At 41.7% G+C, this 15,892-nt stretch overlaps 1 protein-coding gene across 8 annotated transcripts in view; it reads right to left on the minus strand.

The window, feature by feature from the left end:
- Window positions 1-1,604: 1,604 nt before the first annotated feature.
- The window catches only part of znf532 (zinc finger protein 532), a 174,266-nt gene continuing 159,978 nt past the window's right edge, over window positions 1,605-15,892 (minus strand). For 7 of the 8 annotated variants that reach the window (XM_078551793.1, XM_078551811.1, XM_078551786.1 and 4 more), the window contains 2 exons: window positions 13,905-14,052; window positions 1,605-6,664 (listed from right to left, as the gene is read on the minus strand). In XM_078551793.1, coding sequence (XP_078407919.1) covers window positions 6,164-6,664; window positions 13,905-14,052 — 649 coding nt within the window. In that variant the 3' untranslated portion in view covers window positions 1,605-6,163. Of the gene's footprint in view, window positions 6,665-12,351; window positions 12,833-13,904; window positions 14,053-15,892 lie in introns of all 8 variants that reach the window. The other variant, XR_013577939.1, reaches the window with a different exon arrangement.

The following is a 15,892-nucleotide window of genomic DNA, read 5'->3' on the forward strand; positions in this document are numbered from 1 at the left end:
AAGTAGAGGCATTCAATGATTTCAGAAGGAAATTAGATAGGCACTTGAGAGGAATAAACTTACAGGTTTATTGGATTGGAGCAAAAGAATGGGACTAACTGGATTGCTCTAGAGACCAGCATGGACATAATGGGCTGAATGGCCTCCTGTGCTGTTTTGACTTTATGGTCCGATATCTCGCTGTCCTTCCATCTGTCTTTATGCTTATCCTCACAGGTAGCAAGTGTATTATACATGTTGAAGAACACTGGTTTTTGCAAATCCCTGTTCTCTACCTCATCTAGGTTGTTATTCTGCACACTATTCAATATGCCAACTCCAATCAGGTCCTCCACTGCTCTACAAGGTGTGTCCGAAGTCTGGAGCAAGCTGGCCAGATCCCTCTCTCGCTCTTTTATGTCAAAGTGTCTCTAACTCGCACTGCAGCTCAAGGGGGTATAAGAACAGAGACCTGTGCACAATTCATTGAAGGTAACAGGGCAGGTTGAAAAAGGTGTAAAACAGCATAGAGGATTCTGGGCATTATAAATAAAGGCATTGAGTTAGATGAACCTTTATAAACCATTAGTTTAATCTCAATTCTGGGCACCACACTTTAGGAAGGATGTGAAGACTTTGATAAAAGATGCAGAAAAGATTCATGAAAATGGTTCCACGTTTGAGGGACATCAGTTATGTGGATAGGTTGGAGAAGTTAGGTTGTTCTCCTTAGAGAAGGTTGAAAGGAGATTAGATTGAGGTGTTCAAAATCATGAGGAGTCTAGACAGAGTAGAGAGTGAAGAACTGTTCTCATTGGTGGAAGGGTTGAGAGCTGGAGGGCATTGATTTAAAGTGATTAACAATAGAAGCAATGGTGACATGAGAAAAAATATTTTTATCCAACAAGTGATTATGATCTGAAATGCACTCCCTGAGAGTGGAGGGTGGAGGCTTTCAACTAATGGGATTGCAGGGCTTTGGGGAAGTGGGGCTCACAAAAGTGCTCTTGGAGAGAGCTGGCACGGACATGATAGGCCGAATGCCCTCCTGTGCTATGACCATTCGATGATTCTATTATTTCTATCTACTTTTTTACTTTGTTGTAAGTTTTTTTCTTTTTCTACATAATGACTTGCACTAAGCATCAAAAACATTGGACAAAAATTTTAAATTCTTACTGCCTCAAGCTTACACCGACTTCACAGGCATATGAAAGAAAAGCACCTCTTTCCTCCTCTGCACCAAATTCCTATTCTTACCAAAATCACAATTTTTACATTGTCTACACTGCACTCCACTTGCCACCTCTGTGCATCAGCAGATACAGTTTACTTGTAGTTCCAAGAGAAGGGGCCCAGTATTTCTACAAGGGTTATCATGATGCCAACTTTCCAGGTGCATCTCAATGGTATTTACATTACTTCCATTGGCTACGTTAAGTTGAACTGGTATCACTGCTGTAGTTATGAAGTAAACAAGAGCAAAAATTTGTTCTTGTATTATTAAAACAGAGTCTAGGATTCCTCACAAGCCTCAATGCTATAAAACTCGATAAATTTAAACAAAAATTCAAGTCAAAAAGTATCGCCACTGCAAGAGAACAAAAACCTTTAACACACATCAGCTCTTTAAATACTTTAAACATTTATTAAATGTTTAAACTTTGATGAGATTACAGCTGACAAATTTTACTATCAACGACAGCAGCAAGACACGCCCTAGGAACGTAACAAGACAATGGCTACATTTTTTCATGCCATTAAAGTCTACACCAAAAAAAAACATGTTAAAAAAGTACAAAATTTTTATTGGACTAAACACACAAGATATAAAAGCCTCAAAAAATATGATAATGAGAAGCTCAGACTTGCATGAGGAGCAATTTACAACCGTAAAACAGAAGAGCGCTTTTTCCTGTATCATTTCTGCTCATTGCAGCCTTGTTGAAAATGTCACTTATGCTACCTGCTGATAAAATGCAGAACCTGTCTGGAGTTGAACTCCTCAGAGTATTCACTGATATTGTTAATATGACTGATGCCATGGTATTGTTTAACTGTTATCACTTCAGCCTGCTTCACCCTTCTCCCAACATTAGATATCCACATTTAATGAAAATAACCTCCTCTTTCGAATCTCACTCAGCCTTAGTACTTAAAAATACAGCAATTTGCTAAACTCTTGTTTAAATAAGGACATTCAGGTACAATTGGAAGGGGCCCATCACATAATTAGGGCATTGGTTAATTAAATTAAAATTCACATCAGTTGCAAAGGAGAGCTTTCTGCCATTGTGTGAAGTCCAGGGCAGTCATCTATTAACTAAAGCTGCTAAGGATCTAGCAGAATAATCAAAGGGTGTGGACAAAGACCAATAGTAACAACAGATAATGGGCAATGGACTTCTACCTGTGCTGTATTGGGAATGATAGGTAGAATAATGAGTCCTGTATATAACCAATTCCCTGGTACACTGCTACTTTATTTTTAGAAAAAACTTTGGGGAATACACTCCAGGCTTGGGCACCTGCTTATTTAAAGTAAAACATTCTGAATTCTAAAATCAATAACAAACTAAACACAAAGATATAACCTTCACCTGTTGTGCACCAAATCCACCCAGTTGATAGAATCCAATTTTATCATCATTCTATATGTTTTTTTTTCTAATTAAAGCTTTGTGCAAGACTGCTGCAATTCCACTCTGATTGCAATGAAAGTTACACTACAGAGCTACAGATGTGTACAAGATAACCAAATAACAAAACAAAGAGTCTGGAAGTTAGTATTTTTCAAAAGAATTGACTTAACAAAATTCAAGTGATTCCTGGATGTTGAGCAACACTTGGCTTCATAGTGTTTAAAAGAAAAAGGGCCTTATCATTGTTTTCCCAACAAAACTGCTCTGAAAACTTTGGTGTGCTAATTCTGTTGTTTGGAGAAGCTTGCACTATGCAGCAGATGAGAAATCTCCAAATCTTTGTTTTAAGATTGAATTTAACAAAATTCATGTGCTTCTGGATGCTTTAATCTGTTACATCACAGTCTCTATTATTACTTTAGTTTCCCCCTAAATTCTTTGTTTTTTTGTTAAACTGAGCAATGCCAATGCTGGAGCAAGAGATGTTTTGCTCCCAGTCCAGAACCAAACATTGCTAAATTGCGATCAAATGAGTTAGATGCAGAGTGAGGCTTCCTCTATTTTCTACAATTGTGTGCTTTTTTCCCCAAATTTGTGAAGCATCTCCTATCCCATCAATGTGCTGTTTCATTTACATATGGCACTAAGTAGCAATCTCAGCGTTTGATTGAAATTGCCAATTTAATACCAATTAGTGTCACAGAAGAGGTCACGAGGAACTGCACTGAGATTGTGTTAACCTTATTTCATATAGGATTTTTACAATTAACAAAGAAAACAGGCAATCCATCAGTTCAGGCTCACTTGAACCCAGCTTCGCCAGAGGTGCTGCAAACCCACTACACCCCAGCCCTTCCAGTGCTCTTTCAAAGCTGGGAGAAAAACAGTATTTGTGTTAGGCATGGTGCTTGTCAGTGCATTCTCTTCCACTTACAAACATTAAAGAGTATGCTATAAGGCAAGTTAGCAATACAACAACCCCCTTTAAAGTCTAAATATTTCATGGTTCTCTTCTGATAGTCATGTTGTGCCATGGAGTCATTATTGTGTCTTCCCCCCACCTTAACCGCACAGTATGGATTCACAGCATTCATTAGAAATTTACAACAGGTTGGAGAGGAAAAATCCTTTACAGTATAGGGTAGTGCCACATTATCACTCCAGCAGACTGGAGGAGGTGGTGGTGTAGTGGTACTGTCACTGGCCTAGTAATCCAAAGACTCAGGGTAATGCTTTGGACCTGGGTTCAAATCCCACCATGGCAGATGGTAAAATCTGCAATTAAAAGTCTGATGACTATGACATTGTTGGTTCATTAATGCCCTTTAGGGAAGGAAATCTGCTGGCCTACATGTGACTCTTAAATGCCCTCTGAACAAGGGCAATAAATGCTGACTTAGCCAGTGATGCCCACATCATCCCATGAATGAATAAAGCAGACTCACTTAGAAGTGGGAGGAGTTATATCAACAACTACAATTGGCATCCTGTAGAAATTAGATAAAGCAAAAGATTTACTGCAGCAAAACAATCTGGTCAAACTTGATAGGAATTTAGTCAAATCAGAAGAGATATTGTTAAGAGTTTTGTCTGTGATTAAAGGAAAACTTTAGCAAAGAAAGACATTGGTTAAACATGAAAAATATGACCACCTTGCAGTCATTTCATTTCTTATTGTCTGTCCAACCTGAATCTTAGAATAGGACTTTTCTAAACAAAATAATGACTTTACCAGGCCAAATATTAAAGTTTACTCTTCAGAGGAGAAAAGCTATCAGGAACTTTTTCACCATCTGTAAAAGCTCAGTCTTGCAGGATTCAAGTGTACATTGAAAAACATCAGTCCTAATTACAATAGTACTGGTCAGCCCATTTTCTCTTTGCCTTTCTCAGCCTTTGGTAGTGCAATTTTTAAGAATCTCCTTCCTCAACAACACTGGCTACTTAAACAAATACCATCAGCTGTATTTCTGAACTTTCGCCACTGGGTGCCACCATAATACTGTAAGAGCCCCTAGAGGAAGCAAGTAGTTCCTACAACAGCCTAAAGCCAAGTGTCCAAGATTATTTTTTATATCTGTGGGATGCTTTAGTGCAGCACATGGAGCCTTGCAGGCCACACATAAAATATTTAATTAATATTCCCATTAATGTCTATGTACCTCAAGCTACTATGCTGGCTGGATGGTTGGTCTGCAATGGTGCTTTTCAGTCTGCTCCATTTCTAAGTAAACAAACAGATCCTGAGTTCTCTGGTTTAGTGAGAATTTTTCTGACAATGAGTCAGTAACTTTAAGAACAGCCATTTTAAAACCTCCAGCTGCACATGGCCCATGGGTTATTGCTTAGATACATTCACATAAGACAATGCACCCATTATATCTGATTTCCAAGACATAATTTTCTTCTGGATGACTGAATTGAAGGTAGTTGCTACTAGACCAGTTCAGTTTATGATGCCTGTGTAAACCCATCCTTGACTTGGTAAGGTGAGTGAGCTGCTATAAGAAAACATTAAAGGGCACTAGGGAAAACAAACACAATGTAGGAAATATAATGATACTCTGCAAAACTTGTATGGCTGTACTTCAATTTCTATAATTTTTAAAAACCAAAATCTGAAATGGCAACCAGTTTCTGTTCATCGATCCAGTTTATAAGTGTCCTATTTCTGCATCGGAAAAAAAGTCACCTCTCAGACACCTACTCATTGGCACACACGCAAATAGGCACATGAACACACACACATGCGATTACTCACATGAACACACATACGCACACACACATATGCTAACACGCATAACTAATTTCCCTCAAAAGGTCTTCATTGTTAATTGCAAGGAAACCATCACTTGTCAATCTTTTAAAAAATAAATATTAAGTTGCCCACAAGCATCCATGTTTTTCAGACTTGAACACAATCACACACATACCTTCTGGGGGTTATTTTCCTGAAACTTTTTTTCCTTCAATGCACCACATATTTGAACAACTAATCAAGTTACCAATGATGCTGCATCATCATCCCTGTTTAATTTGGTCCATCGGAAGCAAACTCCTAATTTAAAATAGACAGTGTTCAGATAAAGCAGCTTAAGGTAAGTAAACAACATTTTAACAAAATCTGGTTAATTGAAATTCAATTCCCCTGTTTTTCTATAAATAAAATCAAAGAATACCATTAATTTCTCAATGCTGAAGACCAATTCACTACATGGTGACCAAAAGTGAGCAAGGTTTTTGATGACAAGAGAACTCTGTTATGTAGCATAAAAAATGAAGTAAATATGCATTGCAACTGTACAAAAAAATGTATGCTTCTTCAAAGTGTTGAGTTTTTCTTTTAATCAAACAACAGCTTAGAAGTGATGCTGGGCCATGACAACAGCTACAGTCTGTACAAGTGAGGCGTTTGAGGGGTTTACATGACGTTCCAGTAAAAGCTGCAACAGGGGACAGTTTGTCCCAACCAAAGCGGTCCCTTCTGCATGAAGTCACCTCTACTGTTTGTGAACCGAATGTCGTTTTGAGAGAGTTGCTCCTCATTTTTCTGATGCGCACAACCGCTTGGATTTTATGAAGGCCATGCCATGTGTCCGCATGTGTGTGTTCAAGGCAGCTTCACTTTCAAATGTTTTGGAGCAAACTTTGCACTTTTTGTCCGTCAGCATCATTTCAGCCTGACTGTCCTCCAGGTTCGTTTCGCTGTCTGCCGGGTTCTCCTCCCTGGCCCCGTTCTGTCTGGCAACTTGCTGGGCATTTTTCATCTTGTGGACAATGAACAAATGTCTGGTTAGAGACTGGAGAGAGGTATAACAGAGGCCACACTCCCTGCACTGGAAGGTTGAGCCATCAGTCTTGTGCTGGGGTAGGTGCTCTTGGAACTGAGTTACATTCTCTGTGGTGAAGCCGCACACGGCACATTTGTTGAGTTTGATGACGTTGATTTTCAGCTTTTTCAAAGGCTGTGTAATGGCTCCTCTAGGAGGAGGTCGGAGCTCCACCACTGCATCCTCCAACTTTCTCTTCGGTGGCAACGGCATCTACAGGAAACAACAAGGCTCCAAGTAAATACGTTTTGTCAATCTCAGGGAAATTCCAGCAGCATTACATTTCTCACCACTAAAGAAATTGCATCACTTCAGAACCCACTATGGGTCTTAAATTGCATTTTTTATCTTGCATTTTAGTGATTGGTACATTACAAAATCAAACCAAGGGCAATAAGAATATATCTCAATTGAGGGACTCGAGCATCTAAGTAAATAACAAGGTTTCAGACCAAAGCTTTTATGTCAAATAATGACAGCACACTTCTGGTGGTTTGTAACCACTGACTGAACTCAATCTTGAAAATACTCTATAAGTAATAGCACATAAATGGTGCATTGAGAACTGTATTATGTATATGTGACGTTTGCCACCTGAGCAGATTCCGGTGCATCTTTTATTTCACTGAATTTTTCTATTGAATGGGGTAGGGGTAGTAAATTTGTACCTAAATGTTGGAAAATTGAACTTTCATTTAATTCATTCACCAAGTATTCACACCAAGTATTCTTCGGTCAATTATTGGACAGGCTAGCCTACATTTCTCTCTTTGGTGACAATGCCTCCATAAATGCAGCACAGGGGCATTTCTACCCACCTGTTTGTTGCATGACTGATCTCTGAGAGTTTCCTGGGATCAGCCTAATTTGCACTTTTCAAGTCCCGATTTCATTCCCACCTATCTAAGTGAGTCCATGTGTGGCAATGGGGAGCGTGGCAAAGGGCTGCTGCAGACTTCAGCACCTGTGGTAGCAGAGCAGAGCAGGCTATCTGGCATGAAACTCTTTCGAGTTATCAACAGTCACAGATTGCAACTCTATCGAGTACAATCACAGTTCTTGGTTTCCGGGAGTGGGACAACAACTTGTACCTAAATGTTTTTAATTAATCACAGACTAAATCAATCACCCTGCAATCAATACTGCTCTTCGGGAGGGGAGGTGAATTGTAAAATTTTGTTCTTCTTTGCCCTTAGCCATGGTACAATAGCAAGGATAGGAAACTTCCATTGCCATTCCCAACAGAAAATTCCAGAATTGTCAGGAATTGGTTGCAGCCAAAATAATGGCAGTTTTATGGCCTCTTTAATGGCCCTTTAATAGCACAATTAAACCAGAAATTGGTTTCATGCATTGCAGACTGAGGTCCACTCTACTTCAGTTGTCTTCAGATTTTTTCTACATGTGGGAAAGCACTCTTAGATTGCCCCTGCAAAGATGGGCCCACTCCTGTGCACCAATGTCCTAACTTCTGAAAGGTAGGGGCAGAATGTTACCAACCAGGGGCAAGAGTGGCTTAAGACAAAAAAAGGTCAGAAATTTTTTTGTGACAGGGAACCAAATGCACATTATAGTGCAAAGTGGCAAAATCACTGCAGTGTGAAGGCTGGAATTTTTTAGTGAAATGCAAATGCTGCTCGTCCACTTCAAATGGGTAAAATTGTTAGACTTCAAGGGGGTAGAAACATTAGTTTTCCCTTTTATTACCATCAGGAATGTGGACCACTGCATTTGTATAAAATTGCCAAAGTGTCCTCAGCATTTCAACATGTCAGCTTTTCATGTAGTTAGTACACGTAACACAGGATGAAGTCCATACTAACAACAGAACATGAGCCTGCTGGTTTATGTACATCATAGGCAGGGAAGCTTTAGTAAGTGGGCAAGGTGTCACCAACCATGAGCAAAGGTTGCCATCTGAAAAATCTCTGTTCATCACCTATGAAGACAAGGTGATTCAGTCCCAGTCATTCAAAGCCGTTAATATGAGGAGTGCAGGATATCATTCTTCCTTAGTTCCTTGGTGTTTTCTCTCAAATTTGGATTCTAGATACAATTCCCAATTTACAATAATAAACTAAGATCAGATTCATCTCAAATTTCAACTATTTGATGCAATGAAACAGAAATCAGACAGGCAGGCACAGGAAGCAGCTTATGAAAACTAGTAACAGGCCAAATGAATTTCCACATTTTGATAATTGTCTTCTCTCCTCCCCATTCACCACCACCTCTGGTTTATTTGCTTAAAGGTAGCAGTCAAGATCCTGAAGAACTAGCAACCTACCCACTAATCTCAAGTCATCAGGTTCCCAGCTTCACTTGCTTCCCTCTGCTGAACTGACTGATTTTGACTGATTCAGTCGAACTGTGCTGCAGCCAAGAATTAACACATTCAAGTTTCAGTTTGAATTAACACTGTGGGAATGAGGGTGGCTACAGTATATGGTCCCTCGCTTACAATTTTGAATATCACTAGGCCATTCATTCTCCCATGTTCAAAAGACAATGCACAGGATCCTCTCAAGCCGAGAGAAGGGTCCTAGGGTGTTGCCATAACAAGCATGAGCTGGGTGCACTCTCAAACACAGAGAGCCCTGTGCATCCAGAGCTACAGCCGACAAGGTACAAACACCTCAACACCAGCCCGGTACAGACTCCCACCTCCCCCTATCCTACTCTGGGTTTCTGGCCCACCTTTTGCCTCCTCATTTTTTCTTATCCGGCTTCTTTTCTTCAGTTTTATGAAGGACATCAAATGGGTCGGACATGTCTTCGAGCATCTGGCCAAAGTTATGGGTAACAGCACAGCCGAAAGTCTCCTCCATGTTGGCAGTGGGACAGGCCAGAATAACTGCTCATTAAACTCCAATGACAAGTTCCCTCCCTCCTGCAGTTGCTGCTTCTCCAATCATTGATTCTGTCTCTGGAGGAGCAGCAAGATCAAGAAAGAGGGAACCTGTGATTGGAGAAGCTGAAGCAGTTAGTGTGGGAAAGACATCAACAGTGCTACTAAGCGACACTTGCTTAACTATAAATTGCTCACTGACGCTCAGCTTGGGTTCTGCCAGAGTCACTTAGCTTATGACTTCAATACAGCCTTGGTTCAAACGTGGACAAAAGTGCTGAATTTAAGAGGTGAGATGAGAGCAACTGCTCTTGACATCAAGGCCACATATGACTGAGTGTGGCATCAAGGAGCCCTAGTAAAACTGGAGTCAATGGGAATCGGGGGAAACTGTGCTAGTTGGAGTCATACCTAGCACAAAAGAAGATGGTTCTGGTTGTTAGAGGTCAATCATCTCAGTTCAGGACATCACTGCAGGAGTTCCTCGGGGTAGTGTCCTCGGACCAACCATCTTCAGCTGCATCATCAATGACCTTCCTTCTATCATAAGGTCAGAAGTGGGGATGTTCACTGATGATTGCACAATGTTCAGCACCATTCGCAACTCCTCAGATACTGAAGCAGTCCATGCCCAAATGCAGCAAGGCCTGGACAATATCCTGGCTTGGGCTGACAAGTGGCAAGTAACATTTGTGCCACACAAGTGCCAGGCAATGACCATCTCCAACAAGAGAGAATGTAACCATCGCCCCTTGAAATTCAATGGCATTTCCATCTCTGATTCCCCCACTATCAACATCCTGGGGGTTACCATTGACCAGAAACTGAACTGGACTAGCCACATAAATACTGTGGCTACAAGAGCAGGTCAGAGGCTAGGAATCATGCGGCAAGTAACCCATCTCCTGACTCCCCAAAGCCTGTCCACCATCTACAAGGCACAAGTGGGAGTGTGATGGAATACTCTCCACTTGCCTGGATGAGTGCAGCTCCCACAACACTCAAGGAGCTTGACACCATTCAGGACAAAGCAGCCCACTTGATTGACGCCACATCCAAAAACATTCACTCCCTCTACCGCCAACAAACAGTGGCAGCAGGTTGTACCATCTACAAATGCACTGCAGAAACTCACCAAGCCTCCATAGACAGCACCTTCCAAACCCATGACCGCTATCATCTAGAAGAACAAGGGCAACAGGTACATGGGAACACCACCACCTGGAAGTTCCCCTCCAAGCCACTCACCATCCTGACTTGGAAATATATCGCCGTTCCTTCACTGTCATTGGGTCAAAATCCTGGAACTCCCTTCCTAACAGCACTGTGGGCGTAGCTACACCACATGGACTGCCACGGTTCAAGAAGGCAGCTCGCCACCACCTTCTCAAGGGCAATTAGGGATGGGTAATAAATGCTGACTCAGCCAGCGACGCCCAAGTTTCCTAAATGAATAAAAAAAGTTAAAAAAACTGACATTTGCTGAGAGCAGAGGAGACCTGACAGTTCCGATTTTTTAAAAGCTTGCTGGAAAACCGCAAAGCTGCACGAAGGTCTGAAGCAGCAGTTTCAATTCGCAGGAACTGCAATTGTTTTAAAGCCTTCTTTCAGGTCTGAAGGTCAGAAAGGATGATGCCAATGGCGGATTTACAAAACTCCAATGTCTGAACTCTGCCATTTGGTGGAAATTTCTCATCCCTGGTTAGCAATCTCATGTGATGGACTGGGAGGGCAAGAGGGCTAATAAAATGGTGGAGAGCCCACCAAGGTATATTTCCAGTGGTGGGAATTTCATTGGCATGAGTCCCCTTTAGGAAGCCAACTGTGCAAATTAAGTGCACAATTAAGGACCACCCCCTGCCCCCCACCATTATCTTACTGGTGATGGCAGGGGCTGTCGTTATGTGGGGAGGCCATCTGGCAGCCTCTCAGTGCCCAGGGTGGGGAGGGAAGTCCTCCTTTCTGCCGGCTTTCTGGCCCCTGCCAGATGGACCCCAGGCAGCGACGGCCACCCCTGCGGCCACAATGTTGTTGCTGTGAGGTGCCAATTCCCCCAGGCTCAAAACTTAGCTCGTACTTTAGGGTTCCTGCAGTCTCAGTAGTGGTCAGCTCTAACATTGGTGCTGCTGTGGCTGCCAAGCTGCTGGCAGCTCTGGAAGGTGGGCTGCTGCCAACAATTAGATGGCAGTCGGGCTGGCAACTTCTCAATTGGCTGTGCTGGTAAAATGCCACCCTGGGGTCCCGTCACCTGCTGGCGAGTGGTCAGCTCCTACTTTCAGTCCTGGAGGCGGGACGGGGCTACTTACCTGTTGACAAAATTCAGCCCATTGTGTCAGTTATCCAAAGAGAAACAGTGTTGTGGCAGTTTTTATTTCAATAAATAGCAGACAATAGGCATTCTAACTTATCAAGTTGATCAAAACCAAATATTACAAGCAATTGAAGACTCCTGGAGTTCCATCAGCAACTCACTAATTTTTTTGGAAACCATTTAAGAACCTATTGCTCTAGCCAAAAATGTGCCTTAACCTAAACCTTAAGCAGCTGCATCGTTATGATAATCCCATTTTTCACTTCAATTATCCTTATGCTACTTAGCTCCAGGCTTCATTACAGCCTTGGTCTGAATATGGACACAAGACCTGAACACCAGAGGTAAGAGTCACTGTCCTTGATAATTAATCGGATGTACTGCCATGGAACTGAAAACTGAAGTCAATGTTGACCAGGGGGAAAACTCCCCCATGGCTGGAGTCATATCTGGAACAAAGGAAAATTATTGTGATTGCTGGATACCAATCATCTCAGGCTCAGAACATTGTTGCAGGAGTTCCTAAGGGCAGCAGGGGGAGGTGGTGATATAGTGGTATTGTCAATGGACTAGTAGTCTAGAGACTCAGGGTAATGCTCTGGGGACCTGGGTTCGAATCCCACCAAGGTGAAATTTGAATTCAATAAAAGTCTGATGATGACCACAAAACCATTGCCGATTGTCATAAAAACCCATCTGGTTCACTAATGTCCTTTAGGGAAGGAAATCTGCCGTCCTTACCTGGTCTGGCCTACATGTGACTCCAGATGCTCCTTCTGAACAAGGGCAATTAGGGATGGGCAATAAATGCTGGCCTAGCCAGCGACGCCCACATCTCATGAACGAATTTTTACAAAGCATCCAGGCCCAACCATCTTTGCCTGCTTCAATAATGACCTTCCTTCTATCGAACTCCCATCACTTCCAAGTGCAATTCACACACCATCCTGACTTGGACATATAATGCCACTCCTTAATCGCTGCGGAATCAAAATCCTGGAAATTCCTATCTTCACCACACAGACCGCAGCAACTCAGGAACCATTCGACCATCAGCTTCTCAAATGAAAAGAGGAGAGGACAATAATTGCCAGCCTTGCCAGCAACACCCTTATCCCAAAACTGAATTTAAAAATATCAAGTCAAGACTGTTGGAAATATCTTGTGCTGAATGACTCGGATACTTGAATTGGATTCGGACCATGGCTTGAATTTCGTCCATCTAAGACCAGAAGAGATATCAATGAGAACTAACTTTCAACTAGTCAAACTGGGAATAGATTAGAACATTACACTACTTATCCTCTAACTTGACGTATGATGACATTCACGCCGAGGGGGACAAGCAGTGATACTATCGCTGCAGGTTTACTGAGGAATAATCTCCAGTTGGTTTTTGGAAAATTCGATGTCTTTTTTTTATTCATTCATGGAATGTGGGCTTCACTGGCTGGGCCAGCATTTATTACCCATCCCTAGTTGCCCTTGAGAAGGTGGTGGTGAGCTTCCTTCTTGAACCGCTGCAGTCCATGTGATATAGGTACACACACAGCGCTGTTAGGAAGGGAGTTCCAGGATTTTGACCCAGCGACAGTGAAGGAACGGTGATATATTTCCAAGTCAGGCTGGTGAGTGACTTAGAGGGGAACCTCCAGGTGGTGGTGTTCCCATCTATCTGCTGCCCTTGTCCTTCTAGACGGTAGTGGTCATGGGTTTGGAAAGTGTTGTCTAAGGAGCCTTGGTGAATTGGTGTATAGTGAAACAATTTTAACTACCAAACATTTCAATTGTCTTCCTGCATCGCAGAACCAAGTATCAGGACAATCGGCAGATGCTAATAACCTTAAATGGAATCTTTTTGGATAGTCAGGAATGAAAAGGAACCAGTTCTGATGAAGGGTCATCGACCTGAAATGTGAACTTTGTTTCCCCCTCCACAGATGCTGCCAGATCTGATGAGTATTTCCAGCATTTTCTGTTTTCATTTCAGATTTCCAACACCCGCAGTATTTTGCTTTAGTTGCAGGATTCTGAATGACAGATAAGAAGCAGGAGGGAAATTGTTTCTGAATATTGAAGCCTATATTTTCAAAGTTTTCACCTCAAAATTATGGAACTTCCAGGATAGAGTCAATGACAGGATTGTGACCAGAGAAGTCAAAATTTGGAACAGAATCTTATAATTTCAGAGTTTGTGGCTTTTCATAAATAATTACAGGGAGGACATATATTGGAGTCCTCAGTCCTCAAAATTAATGTCAGTAGGCTATGGGACTCACTACATAATTACTCACCTTGTTCTCTTCTTTCTTTGGGGATTCTACTATGGTTGTTGTCTCCGTCATTTGTGCCACATCAGGATTTTTAATACCATGCATGAGTCGAATGTGTTTCTCTAGCATAAACCGTTTGGTGAATGTACGTTTTGAATCTGGGCAGTTCCTAGATATAAACAGACATGGACACATAAGCAAGATGTATAGTGCAACAACTCAACCAATCTTTGATTGATCACTGGCATATTCAATTTCTATACAGATAACTGAACAAATTGTCCACATTAACCATAGGAGACTTGATTTAGTGATTCCAGCTTGAACGTTTGGCCACAACAAGCAGCTCTGATTACTTGATCATAACAATGTTGCAGCCCTAGAATGGGACCAGACAGTAATAAGATAATTCAGCTATCAAGAAATAAAGACGTTTGACTTGCCTCCTTTGGATAATGGAGACTTCAAGATGATGTAACAAAACGTTCAAGATTATGAAAAGATTTGACCAAATTTAAAAAGACAAATTGTTCACTATGGCGAAGAATTCAGATAACAGGGATATAAGTTCAAAGTTAGGAAGTTAGGAGCAAGGACACTTTCTCACCTAAAGGGTAACAAGATTCTGGAATAAATTAAAGAACAGATTAGATAAGTGCTTTCAACAGTTAGATGCTTTCCCAGAGAGGAAAGGAATGGAGGGATATTTGAAAGATGAGTTTGAGATCAATCCTAAAAATACATAAATTCTACCATCCACTTCCAGTGTTACCCCCTTGAGGTTTGCTATCTTGTATGGTCTTGCCACCTGTAAAATCACATCATTTCATCTTTCACCACTAACATTTCCCTGCCACCCAACACCTCCTGACCTCATCCAATCCCACCCCCCCCCAGCTTCTGTTCTCTTAAAATACTCCCTAATTCCTCCACCAGCACCCTATCTCTTAAATATTGCTTTCCTCTAACTTGACATTCAGCTTTATATTGGCTATCCATTAATTTTTTAATTAGCTACCTTGCGCCTGCTATCAATGCCCTCGATCCCTTCAGATCTTGATTAATCTCCCACCTCCATTCTCCTACTCCAAATGCGACCTTCATGTTCTCAAGTCCAAAGGCCTTGGATTAGTGCAGTTAGCTTACAACCAGTTTTGTTGTCCACTCCAGGTATATTTAACCATCTCAAACAGGACTGTCTCTCTCTCACTTCAGCCAAACTCCCGCATTACTCCAGGACCATTCTGCATGGAAAGGACAACTGCAAATTCATCTTTTTCAACATGAACCATCTATGACATGTGAGGTATGAGGGCCTCAGGGAATTTATTAGTTTCCAAAATCAAGACCATCCACTTAGCTCCCTGTTCTATCTTTTACATTTGCACAAACCCCCACTGTGGCTCACCCCAACTCTCCTTTCCAATTGTCTCATCAACTCCTACCTGCCCAGCGCCTGGATAACATCCTTCGGCTACTAAACCTATCCCTATACTGCTCTTGAGTATTGCCTTGGACCAGTGGTTGCAGCCACCTCTGAGTCAGAAGACAACTGGACTTGAACACATGATTAGGCTAATATTTCAGTGCAATACTGAAGGAGTGCTAAATCATCTTGTAAAACCCCCCAAAAAATGTCTATTGTTAGATGTGAATCCGTGATTGGGCAGCACTTGCTGAACAATCCTGAGTGTACTAATAGCTACACTAACAACCAATTTAAGCTAATCAGTCAAGTTCATAACATGGCTCATTTACACTTGCTAGAAGTGACATACATTCAGACACAGGGACAGGTTCTCTGCAAACAAAAGGAATATGTTCAAGCCTTGTGCCTGTTTTGAATTACCCAAAAGCTTGGGGAGTCCATAGCTTCCTGTTGCTTTCTCCATGGCAACGCCTTGGTCAATCAGAGTCGATTTGTTAACCAATCAACACCCTTTTCCCCTGTAGTATAAATTGTTGTGATTGTTTGAAACTTGGCATTCTTGTGTTTGAGTGTAAGATGA

Source organism: Cetorhinus maximus, chromosome 1 (genome assembly GCF_964194155.1).
Source record: "Cetorhinus maximus chromosome 1, sCetMax3.hap1.1, whole genome shotgun sequence".
In the NCBI taxonomy this organism is placed as follows: domain Eukaryota; kingdom Metazoa; phylum Chordata; class Chondrichthyes; order Lamniformes; family Cetorhinidae; genus Cetorhinus; species Cetorhinus maximus.